The sequence below is a fragment of the Phascolarctos cinereus genome, unplaced genomic scaffold, assembly GCF_003287225.1.
Source record: "Phascolarctos cinereus isolate Bilbo 61053 unplaced genomic scaffold, phaCin_HiC Scaffold_726;HRSCAF=1367, whole genome shotgun sequence".
Classification (NCBI taxonomy): domain Eukaryota; kingdom Metazoa; phylum Chordata; class Mammalia; order Diprotodontia; family Phascolarctidae; genus Phascolarctos; species Phascolarctos cinereus.
In genome coordinates this window covers 257,703,304-257,716,856 of record NW_027556098.1, presented here as the reverse complement: position 1 = coordinate 257,716,856, position 13,553 = coordinate 257,703,304, and the positions used below count along the sequence as shown (strand labels likewise).

General features: G+C 36.9%; 1 protein-coding gene across 1 annotated transcript in view; it reads right to left on the bottom strand.

The window, feature by feature from the left end:
• Positions 1 to 748: 748 nt before the first annotated feature.
• MIPEP (mitochondrial intermediate peptidase) overlaps positions 749 to 13,553 on the bottom strand; it is a 178,961-nt gene continuing 166,156 nt past the window's right edge. The window contains exon 19 of the mRNA XM_078147078.1: positions 749 to 3,551. Within this exon, the coding sequence (XP_078003204.1) occupies positions 3,457 to 3,551 (95 nt within the window). The 3' untranslated portion in view covers positions 749 to 3,456. The remainder of the gene's footprint in view (positions 3,552 to 13,553) is intronic.

The following is a 13,553-nucleotide window of genomic DNA, read 5'->3' as shown; positions in this document are numbered from 1 at the left end:
CCTCCTTCTAATTTGAGAGGGTGGAGGCTGGACATTGGAGAGCTTTTCCCACATCTTCTATTTAAGGATGGGGCTCAGGGCAGCCACCTCATCATTTCCCACCTGGCTGCAGGACTTAGTTGTGCCCTTCTCCAGGCCAGTACCCTCCCTCTTCTTTCTTACCCCTTTTCTGCTTCTTTTTATGTGCTGTGTTCCTCCATTACATTGTACCTTGAGAGCAGGGATGGTTTTTTGCTATTTTTGTGTCTCCAGAGCTTAGCACAGTGCCTGGCACATAGCAGGTACTTAATAAATCAATGCTTATTGACTATCCACTGTGCCACCTATCTGCCTACTACCAATTATGTCTGACTAACCTTACTTCCTTTCGTGAAAGGGATACCAGAATGGGAGATCAAGAGAATGTGATAGGTATAGTAGACCTGAATTTCAGCAAAGCCCTTGACAGAATCTCTTATGCTAGCCTTATGAACAAGATGGAGATACAGGTTGAACCACGGCATAGCTAGATGGATTCAGAAGTAGCTGAATAACCAAACCCAAAGAGGTGTCAATGTCAACTTAGACCGTGATCTCTAGTGTAGTGCTTCAGAGGATCTTTTCTTGGTTTTGTGCTCTTCAATCTATTTTTTCAGTGACTTGGACGAAGGTATAGAGAGCATCTTTATCAAAACCGAAGATTATATACAGCTGGGATGAGGAGGCAATACATTGGCTGATAGAATTAGGATCCAAAGACACTGAAAGGTTAATTTAAGAGCATGAAATTTACTAGGGATAAATATAAAGTTATACACTTAGATTGAAGAAAAACAATTGATAAGTACAGTATGGGAGTGGTATGGCTAGACAACAGTTAACAGGAAACAGACTTAGGGGTTTCAGTGGACCACTGAATTTATTCAACATGAATAAAAAGTGTGAGATGGCAGCCAAAATATTAATAGACTCTTAGACTGCATTAATAGAGTTATAATATCCAGAACTAAGAATGAGGGATGTGCTACGGTCAATTAATCAATTAACTGACATTTATTAAGTGCTTACTATGAGTTGGATATAGTTGTTAGGTCCTGGGAGTACAAAGACAGAGTAAAACAATTTTTATACTTTCAAGGACATCATAACTGGATTACAGTGTTTAGTTCTGAGGACCACATTTTAGTAAGGACACAACTAACTGGACTGTGTCTAGAATGATGACTACAAAAGGTAAGAGGACTGGAGATCATGTAGGCTAAGACTTGGTTGAAGGAACTGGTAATATTTAGCTTAGAGAGGAAAAGGTTTAAAGTGGGGTATGATTGCTGTCCTCAAACACGTAAAGAATTAGCAAAGGTGGAAAATGGATTAGGCTTGTTTTGCTTGACCTTTTACAGCTTTAATATTCTGTGGTTCCAAGGATGTGAAGGGTTAGTACATGGAAGAGGGATTACATTTACTCTGTTTAGTCCCAAAAACAGAATGGGGAGCAGGGAATGGAAGCTGCAGGAATGTAGATTTTGGCTTAATTCAGGGGAAAACTCCCCCAAAAATATGGTCCAAGTATGGAAGGTGCGGCCTTAGGATGTACTGGGTTCCCTTCACTGGATATCTTTTTTTTAAAATTAATTTATTTTGATTTATCAACAATCACTTCCACATGCTTTTGAGTTTAAAATTTTTCTCCCCCTTCCTCCCCACTACCCTCCCTGAGACAGCGCACAATCTGATATAGGCTATATATATACATTCTTATTAAACATATTTTCAGATTAGTGATGTTGTAAGTAAAACTTAGAACCAATAGGAGGAACCACCAGAAGGAGGAAACAAAACTCAACAGAAGAGAAAAAAATAGCAAATAGTATGTTCCAATCTGCATTCAAACTCCATAGTTCTTTCTTTGGATGTGGACAGCATTTTCCACCACGAGGCCTTTGGAGGTGTCTTAGATCCTTGTATTGCTGGGAAGGGTTAAGTTTATCAATATTAGTCATTGTACAACATGGCTGTTAACTGTGTACAACATTCTGCTCACTTCACTTAGCATCAGACCATACAAGTCTTTCCAGGTTCACTGGATATCTTGAGGCACAGTCTAGATGGCCTCTTGTCAGAAATATAGCGGAAAGCTTTCTTAATCATGTGTAGGTTGGACTAGATGATCTTTGAGGTGCTTGCTCACTCTAAGACTGATATTGTGAAAGGATATAAAAGGTTATCTTGTCAGTCTCACTTCCTATTTAATTAAGACTTAATATTGCACCTGTGGTGTCTTTACATATGGGCATCCACACTCTGTTCGCACACTTTTAGTGAACTTATTAAGTGGGAGCTAGGTGGCATAGTAGGTAGAACCCTGCACCTGGAGCCAAAAAGACTTGAGTTCGAATATGGTCTCAGACGTGTATCAGCTGTGTGACCCAGGACAAGTCACCACTTCTGTTTCAGTTTTCTCATGTATAAAATGGAGATAATAATAGTACCTACCTCCCAGGGTTGTTGTGAGGTTAAAGAGATAATATACATATGTCACTTTGCAAATCTTAGAGAACTATATAAATGCTATTTATCATTATTATTATTATTAAACTTCCTTCAAGTCTTTCCATTGAATTCTAAGCAAAAATGTTTCTGTGAACTTCTGAGTTGTAAAGAATGTACTTTAATTTTTTATGTTAGCATAAACTACCTTACAACTTTAAAACAATAAACTGAATTCATACTCCACATTCTGTTCTTTGAACATCTGCTCATTTTCAGAGCCTTCTCAAAGCCAACAGGACCAATAAGGATGATTATTAATATAAACTCAACAGGAAATTATGTATTAACGTTACCATCCTGACTTGGTTCATTCTTTAATGTGTCTGAAAATACAAATCTTAAGTTACCATACCCAACTTAAAAAAAAAAAGGCATTCCATTTGATTTGAAAACCACAGCTCATTTTCTTTGTTGCCGTGTGATTAATGAACTTTCAAGAGTGCATTTTAGATGTATGGTACAATGGATTAGCCAACTTTTATGAAAATTACATGTGTAATCCTTCTAGAGAGTACTAAAATTGTGTCTAAGTCACTATTTAAAAACTGTTGTTCTTAATTAGCTCACCAATTTAAACAATTAAAGATCAATGGGACAGCACTATTGTACTAAAGACATATGCCTAAGGAAATGACCACATCTTAAATTTCACAGCTGTATGTTTAAAGATTGTTTGTATTTACTCTTGCTATGTAGTAGTGACTTCAAACAGATGAAGATTTATGTATGTCTGTGAAATTTGCCAATCAAGATGAAAGTCAGTGTCATTATTCATTGTAGACAAATTATTTATTCCAAGTTCTAACAAGGGTTTATAGAAGTTATTATGCAATATAAATGAACACTGAAAATAAGCCACACCATTTTCAATGTTGTTATTAAAACATGTGATTTTGTATGAAAAGAAATGGGGTATTTCCATATCATTCAAGAGTCCATAAAGTATGTTTCAAAGTCCATATCCAAGTCTGAAACAAGAGCACCCACAAAATCTTCAATGGACAGACACTTTTGAAGCATACCTGAAAGAATGAAAGGGAAAATGGTCACTAGGTAATCATATTTTATATATTTATGTAAAAATACCATGAAATTTTTAGGAACTAAATCATTATATTAACAACAATTATAGCAGATCAGATCAAACTTAGAGGCTGTCCAGCCTTTTGAAAGGAGAAGTGGAAAGGGAAGAAAATCAGCACTGATTTAGTACCTACTATGTGTCAAGCACCGTGCTCAGCACTTTTTACAAATATTATCCCATTTGATCCTCACCAGAACCCTGTGAGATAGGTGCTATGTGATTGTCATGACCTACTTTTTCTTATATTTTTGGTTTCCACTTTGACGTTTGGATTGGCATTTCTGGCAAGAATACTCAAAGCCCAAACTTGGTACTCTATTGATATTACTATTATATTTGGAAATACTGTAATCTGCTGATATTACTATATACTTGGAGACAGATCTGGTAGATTTTTCAACTAATTCTGCCAAGGTTTAGGATTTGTAGTTTATGACATTTCACACATATCAGTTAAGCATTGATTCTGCCATTAAAAAGTTATATCAGAATCATTAGTTTCTTTCTTCTAGGTAGCAACTCAACAATAATTCAGTTTAATGAGTCTATAATTATCTTTGCTTAAGATCTTGCTATGTGATAGGAAAGATACAAAATTCATGTAAGCAACATTCCCTGCTCTCATGGAACTTAGAATACAGGGAGGAAACACATATGGATAACTTCTATACATAACAATACCTAGAAAGGGAAGGGAATAGAGCATTTATATAGTACCTACTATGTGCCAGGCAGTGTGTTAAGCTCTTTCTAAATATCTTATTTGATACCCAAGACAAGTACATTAGAGAAATTCTAAAACAAAGTGATATGTGAGATGTGAGTGGGGAAAAGTTTTTTACTGACTGAGGGTGAATGGAGGGATGGGTGGAGGGAAGCTTCACAAAAGATGAGACTATTGTTTTCTCTCCACTCATCCTTTAGAGAATGATTCAAGAAATCAACCCTGTTGCCACACCCAAATTCCAGAGGGCCAAGAATACTTCAGGGTTTGAACAAGATTCTTGCCAGTATTAAACTTCAAGGGTAGATTGTATAAGAGAGTATCCAACATTGTTAAAAATGTTAAAAAAAAAAGCCACCTCTCACTCTTCTATTATGTACTCAAAATTTTATCAGAATTATAAATAAATGGGAAAAAATACTTTACTGAAAACTATCACTTAGTTTTTGCTAAAAGACCTCAAAAGTGGGGAGGCCCTACTACCTTCTGGGGCAGACCAACCCATTTGGATTTTAGAGCTATCCAAACATCTTCCTCTTGATCTAAGCTCTATCTTGACTGGAAAACTCATTTCAGACACTAATATTTAGAACTGCATTTCCCTGCAGGACAAATAATTTCTAAAGAAGCAAATTTACTAGCCCAGCCATGCTAGACCAGCTGTCATTGATGACTTAATGCCTTCTCATTAAAATAGATAAGTGTATAAATAATAAACTAACACACACCCTTTGGATACATAACAAGGTAAACCTGGTCTCATTACAAGTCAGACTTTTTGGGGAAAAGAAAAGGACTGGAATTTGGTGCTTCAGTTAATAGTAGATAGCACACTGTACTTTTTACAGAGAAAACATGTTTTCTATATAAAACACAATGGTGGCATGAGGGCATAAGTTATTTTTAGCTGTTGCACTATAACAAGACATCAACTTGTTAGCCTGTTTTTCTTCCTTTTAATATCTGAAATATTTTTATGGTGAAATGACTAGTTACAGTAATTGTCCTAAGTTAAATCTAGTTCATTCAGCACTAACCCTTACTGTTAAGTATAACCCTAGCATTTCTTTGAAGTGGCTCCTTTTCAACTCACCAAACTGCCAGTATAAATATGACCTTACCCTACCCTCTTCCACAGACACACCTAAAGCACCTCCTTCTTCAGTTATACATGTCTTCAAACCATTCCTTTTTCTCAGGGAATGATAATAATAGTAGGCACAATGAAAAAAAAATACTTCTGTTGTCTCCTTTTAATAAAGTCTGACTAAAGCCAACTGGCTCAGCTCAGTTAGAGGTGATTCTGCATGGAAATAATGGTTAAAGACGATGGTTCAAAAAAAAAAAACCAAACTAAAAAAACCAAACCCCAGCAAGAAAAGGCATCAAGACTTGAGGCGATTGGGAGAATGTCCTTGCTCTCTTGCTCTGTTCTCACAGTATTCTAACTTTAATTAGATTTAAATGTGTTCTGCAAGTATCAACATGAGATCTGTGAATTAAAGACAGTTCATGAATTAAAAGAAAAACCCAATGCTTACAGACTATTAAAAATATGAAAAACAAAGCTGGTTTTTATGTGGGAGCATGGTCAAAAGGAGACTGCAGGCCCTGATTATTAATTGTTGACAAAGTTCTTTTTGGCTTTGGAGCTTTATTAAATATGGGCTAAAGACTCTCTGTTCTGGAAGAAAAACTCAGAAATCATGCAGATGTTGGATTCCATTGTGAATGGAGCTTAAAAAACAGCTTCAACTGTGGAAATCATTAAAAATACGAAGAGACTCTACCCTTAGTCCAGAGACCTGAAGAAAACTACTTTGCAAACATGCAAAAACTATTAATAGTAAGTACATAGAAAGGCAAAATTGTACTATGCTTATCTTGAAATACTAACTCAAAAGAAGGAAATACCATAACAAATGAAGATGGTTATTTATTTATCTAATAAAGGGAAATGAACAGTATACATAGCAAGGGAGTAGAAGGACTGAGGATTTCCTCCATTTCCCTCCTCATTTTACCTGATTGGTAAAAGGGCTAATTAAAAATTTCTGGAAATTAATACATTTTGTAATTCCCCCTCTTCAAATTGTGTAATTTTCGTAACTGTGATGTGCCAGGGGCAAGGGTTCGAGGGGAGACCAAAACAAATGATGATATTCAAAGAATTTTAAGCTTTTCTTTAGGTTTTCTAAACTGTACCACATAGCATCTTTCTTTGTAATGTCTGTCAACTTAAAGCAGAGATTACATTACAGAAAAGCGAGTATGAGAACTTGACCCCTTGGAAGACAGCTCATTTTTCAGGAGGTTTTTTTTATTAGGAAATCAACTGATCCTCAATACTTCATAAATGTAGAAGTGGGAAAAGTAAGTCAAGCTGGTTTCTAATGCCACATGCACTTTCTCATTCTCTTCTTAAACTTCTCTTTATGTGTGTCATAAAGACTCTGCTTAAATCGCCATCATTCATGCCAGTACACCTTTCCAATTTTTAATTTCAGGTATTGCCCAATTAAATCAATGTTACAGAGTTCATTCTACAAATAGCCAAGAAAGCAATATTTACAGGCCATGAAGGATGGAGACAAAGAGAAAGACTTTGCTGAAAATGATACCAGCTAGTATTAACAAGAACTGTGTGGAATAGGACAACATTCAGACAGGTACTTTTAGAAAAACATGAGTTGAGGGTGTTCTGGATTACACAGTACAGAGCCAGACAGATGGTGGGAGCTCAACAAAGCTGTTGCTGCAGGGTTCTTGCTATGGCTTCAACTTGAACGTTGGCAGCTAACAGATTTGTACTTAAGATGTTTTCTGAGTGCCCTCCAGGTATCTGTGCTAATGCTTCACTTACAGAAGTCCTTACGTTCAAGGGTCTTCTAACTATGCATACTTCAATGCTATCACCAGGAAAATACTCTCTCCAACCCAGGAATGATGTTCAATACAGGTAACAAAGTGATAATACTTCAAATTTCTCATGGCTTTTAATTTTACCTTCTCCAATTCTGCAATACATAATCTCACAAGGCTCACATTTAGATGGCAACACATTTGTAAATATGAATTTATTTAAGCCTTTGACTGGGTTTGCATATACAACTGAGGCACAGTGTTTAGCAGTTGTCACATGTATGGCTCTAAGTCAATCTCTTAGATATGTCAGACCTTCTTTGTTTGGATCCTGATAACATCTACAACTTATCCCCAGGTTTTACCAGTTCTTGAGGTGAGAGGGCTTTCTGTATCGTTAAGATTAGAAAAATTAGGAAATGAATATTTCATCCACAGATTTGCCATTTAGCTAAAAGGAAACAGATGAAGGAAATAAGAGTTTTAGGTCTTCTCCAGAAAAAGGGGAATTTTTTTTAATACCTTAACTAACACCACTTCAAGCCCTAAATTTAACAGTGTTTTTGGATAACCAAATGGAAGTGGTTCAATCAGATCAATGACCTCTGCTCAGGTAAACATTGGTATAATACCAGTGACTATAATGAAAGCAGAGACAATTTAAATAAGCAAGAATTAATAAGCAGCTTGCTATGTAATGCATGAGGTGCTAGGGATGTAAATGGTAAAACAAAACAAATAAAAAATCAAACATACAACCATTCCTTCTCTTAAAGAGTTTATAAGAAGAGAAGACTGACTTTAAAGCTTTATGGATGCTACAGTAGGAAATCTGGAAAGAAGAGACTGGATCAAGTCCAAATCCTAGTTCCAATATGTGACTAGTTGTTTAACAGCAGCAAATCACTTCTGGGCTTCAATTTCCTCATCTGCAAAATAAGAAGAGTAGCACCAGTACTAATCCTGACAGCCTGCTATGAGGAAAACACTATATAGGGTGTCTCAAAAGTTTTAATGCAGCTTTAACCTATTAAAACTTTACTATTATAGCTTCACATTAAAAATGTTATATTGTATTAAAGATTTTATATTAAAGCTGATGAAACCCAAAATTAAAGCAAGGTCTAAACTATCTAAGGTTCTAGAGATTGAGTCAAGTCCATACTCCAACTGCCTCAGTTTTATATCCAAACTTATACCAAAGGGTTAAATAAATTCATTATTAAGTTTGTTAAATAAATTCATTAATAAAGCTTTAATAGCTTAAAACTGCACTAAGATTTTTGGGATGTCTCATATAAAGGTGAGCATCATGTATAGTTGGTGTTAAATAAGTATCTGTTAAGCTGAGTTGAAATTATAAATTGAAATTACCAGGAACTATTTGTATGTGGAATGTTATTAAGAGTTATGTTAAGATGATACCCTAAGATGACTAGGAAATAAAGTGTAGCTTTTTCTATATGTTGGTAGATAACATCTCTATCACATCAGTAAAGGTGGAAAAAATAGGCGATATTTAGTTTAAAGAAGTCAATGGGAGATGACATCTATATGCAAATATTCAACGAGCTGTCAAGTAGAAGAATTAGATTTATTCTTCTTGACTCTAAAGGTAGATGTAGCCATTCTCTGGTTAACTGTAAGGAGGAATCTTTCAACAATTACAATCATTCCACAATGGAATGTACTATCTGTTAAGTAGTATGTTCCCTATCACTTAGAAGTGTTCAAAGATGAGATGACAACTTTTGGGGGGATGAGGGGGAGGGGGCAAGGGAAAGAGGAGAGTCTGAGATAACTACTTATTAAGGGATAGTAAAAAGAGGTTTGATCAGATGACCTTGAAGGTCTCTTCCAATTCCAAGATTCTGTGATTACTGTGTAAGGTAAGCAGAAGTTAAAATGCTAAACAAGGCAGATTTATACTGCTGTTTTATTCCATGAAACAGAAATTTGACACTACAAACAAAATAGGAAGCATCACCTTATCCTTATCCAAAACCATAGTATTTCTGGTAGCTGTATCTATATGATGTGAAGTTTTGGTTGTTACAGCTCAGGTGACTAAATGGAACTGGGAAAATGCCAGAACTAAATGTATGATCAAGAGGCTAGAATGGCTTCAGGAGGAAAACAGGCTAAAATAATTAGGACTCTTCAGTTTGGAAAAAATGACAGCTGACAAGTAATATGACCTAAATTGATAAATATGATCTAAACTGATAAAAAGCATGAAAGGTGAAGACAATTCAAATAGAGATTTGTTCACCAAGCTATAAGAAACTAGAAAACGGGGCAACTTTGGAAGCTTAAAGGAGATAGTTTCAATATAAAGAGAAGAATGCAGTTTTTGATTGGAACTATTTTGGAAATACTAATTAATTCTATTTAAAAGATTTAAAAGAAAAAAAACCTTAATAAAGCCTCTTTCTCAGCAGCATCTTTATTGTCTTTGAACCTCAGACTTAGAATAGAGTTTAACTAAGTGAATTAGCCCTGTTACCACCCAGAGGGGAGGATCTTTAGCACAGGGGCTGCAATTGCTGAGCAATTTCTCTAAAAGACAGGCTAGAAAGGTAAATAATAAAGCCTTACAGATATATAATTCAATTCCACAAGCATTTATTAAAAGCCTACCATGTCCTAGGTACCATGTAAGGGACAGGGAAGACAAAAACAAACCTTCTCACCCCCCAGTCTTTGCCCTCAAGGAGATTTACTGCATTCTACTTTGAGGGAAACAAGATATATACAGGAATATACACAAACTATTAGATGACACTTATGGATTTACTGGTATAGGGAACCTGGGATGGGAAACTCCTTCTACCAATGTAGACTGCAACTTCCAGTCTTAATGGGCTGCCTAAGAGGTTAAATAATGTGCCCAGAGTCACAAAGTCAGTTAAGTGTCAGAGGAAGGACATGAACTTGGGTCAGTCTGACTCTGAGAAAAGGTATCTATCTACTATGCCATTCTGCCTCTTCATACAAAGTACGCTTTTCTTGTTCAGTCATTTCAGTCATGTCCAACTCTTCGTGACCCCATTTTGGGTTTTCTTGGCAAAGATTCTGGAATTGTTTGCCATTTCCTTCTCCAGCTCATTTTACAGATGAAGAAACTGATACCAACATGGTTAGGTGACTTGCTCGGGGTCACACAGATAATAAAGGTATGAGGTGGGATGTGAATTCAGTTCTTCTTGACTCCAGACCCCATAACATACATAGATGTGAAAAAAAAATTTTTTTTGGATAGGTGGGCGCAATAAACAAGGGACTCCAGAAAGAGAGCCAGGGATGCCAAGACACTGATGAAGTGAGGAGGGAGAACATTTTATGCCTGTGGCAAGACCCCAGGGCCAGGAGAGGGCTAAGCACATTAAGCTAAGGCACTCAGGTGGGGTTAGTAGGAGTCAGTCAGAGTCAGGAGTCAGCTGCTGTTGCAGCAGCAGCAACACCATCTATGACAAACTGTAGCTGCACCTAGGACTGTGAAGCATGAACCTCCATGCAGCCTACCTGGTTCCACTTCTTGCTATTCTACCTTCTGGCTCTTTGCTTGTCTCAGGAATGCACCTCCCTAATTTCTAGCTCAAGCTCCTGACCTACTCCTCATGAACAATGGGGGAGCAAAGATTTAGGAAAACCAAAGGCTCAAAATGTGCTAGTCTACTATGGTATGATCACATATCACAACTTATGTGTGTGTCTTATAAATGATTTACAAAACAGGGAGTGCTGTCATTTCATCCTCACAGCAGCCCAATGAGGAAGGAAAGGCAAGTATTATCATCTTCTCTTTACATATGGGCAAATAGGCTCAGAGGTGAAGTAACTTGATGTCCTGATCTTTCTTTAACACAGTTGAATGAAAAAAACATTTATTAATCACTTACTATGTGCAAATTACTGTGCTAAGCACTGGGATACAAACAGATAAATAAGAAAACCCCCCCTTCTCAGATAATGAAGCGCTGTTTGCACCTGAAAAAAACCTACATTCTGCCTAGATTCACTTTGGGCTATGGAATTTCCTCCATAATAGCCACCAATAAGAACAACGTCATCAAAATCTTTAAAGAGCATTTTATAAGTTAAAGTAGTTATATATGCCAAGCTGAGATCAGACTGATTTCAAATTGAATCTACAAAGACAGGCCTGGCAGTAGGTAAAACTCTTAAGTGAATTTTATAAGATCAGTATTCTCATTCCAGATCTGTGTCACTCCCAAGCCTAAGGCAATTATATGGCTCATCTCTTCTTTGAAGTTTTTTTCCCTTACTTAGAATGCTGGGTTACCCATACTTTTATTAAACTATCTTCAATCACGTGTAATAATTAGGAAAATCAGATTATCTGCCTGAAAACGACATTCCTTCCCACGCACGTACCTTTACTATCACATTACTATCATATACTCTCTAGACTGGGTTAAGTTACTGCTGTCCTTAAGTAAGGTCACCTCCTCCTGGCTGCAGGTTAGGATTTCCTAACTGAAAGTCAAGTGGAAGATCTGGACCTCATGGCATGAATGTTGATCCAGTCTCTGTGTGTGTGTGTGTATGTATGTATGTGTGTGTGTGTGTGTATGTGTGTATGTGTGTGTGTACACATGTTCTCTGTTTATGTATTAGTTTATTTTAATTTCATTGTGGGATTGAGTAATTTCCATTTAAAATTACATTCTGGATTACAAAACATTTTTCTTTTGAAGCTCAATATGTCTTTCTTAAATAAACATGCATACACACCCACACACTAAACACATACACACCCTCTCAAAAAAAAAATCAGTACATTTGTGAAAGGGAGGTCTTAACTTTGAGAACACAGGTGCTCTCTCTCATTTCATTCTTTTAAATAGCTCTGAGCTATTTCTAAGTTAGGTAAATAACTAAACAAGCTAGAGATTTCATTTACTTGGCTATTATTCGTGCTGCCATTACTTGTAATATTGAAACTGTGTTGTAATGATGAGGCTACTCCAAATACAGGACTCAGTGTCATAACTCTACCATGTATATAGTAGAAAAATGCTTCTCCATCCAACAAAGAGGATGCTCTGGTGTTAAAACTTGCTATGATGCTCTATTTAAGAAATATTACCTTTCAGATTTGGCAGCAGGAAATCATGTAACCTAATCCAATCCATCTCAATCTAAAAAGTATTTATAAAGTACCTAATTTGTGTAAGGTGTTGGGCTAGATTTAGCAGACACAAAGACAAATTAAAAAACAGTTCCCTGTCCTTAAGAAGCTGACATTCTTCTGGAGGGTGGGGTGGGGGAGAGGTGGTGAAATATCATGTAAACATTTAAGAACAGGAGTGTTAATTTGGAGAGGATAGTAACAACTGGGGGAAAATTGGATATACTTTTCCTCAGGAAGTGGTAGCTGGGATGAACTTTGAAGCTGAAGATTCTAAGATGCACAGGTGAGGGGGAAGTGCATTTCCTGTATGGAGAACAGATTCCACAAAGGCACCAAAACAATAAGCAGGCTCTGTGTGAACAAGGGAGTGATGTGTAATAAGCATGGAAAGTTAGGCTGGAGCCAGATTATTCGAAGGGCTTTAAAAGATGTTATCTTGGTATGACCAAGAGCAAACTTTAAATTCATATTGATGATTGAATAAAAAAATCCCCAAAGTTCTTTGATTAAGCTAAGACAGCAAACACGATCTCTAGTAAGTCACTGTCAAAAAGCATGTTATCTCAGAGGGCAGGAAGAAAAAGCATAATTGGGATGGCCAGGTCATGGAACAACAAGATGAATAACTAGAATTTTCTCCAATCCCTTCCACCCCCCCAAAAAAAAAGTGGAATTGTATGCCGGAGGCAGAGCAATCACAGTTATATCCAACAGGACAAGAAAGCGAGAAGTCCAAATGGGTAACAGCTTTATGAATTAGCAGTGGAAAACACCAAACTTTAAGGCTGTAACTCAGTACACAACCCCTGTGAGCTTCTATACTCTAGCAGGACACATAAATCAACCCACAGGCTTGTGCTTTGGAAACTACTCAGAGATTTCCCTGCTACTACAGTCTCTCTTGGCATACTCCCCTCTCTTGCCCTTCTTCATCATCCTGTTACAACATGTAGTGAACACTGTGTCCTGCCACCTGGAGGAATTGGGGAGAGGGAACTTCTTTTCTCTAGGGCAGCATCTAGGTTGGGAACTCCCAAGGCTACAGAAGCTCTGCCTGGAATACAAACTTTACTTTCCTCCCAACACTGCAAAAAGCTGAGGATGCTAACTCAGGATAGCCAGAGGACTAAAGAATGATGCAAACTTGGGCAGGACTGGGTCTGAAAGGATTCCAGTTCCCTTTACTTGAAGCCTGG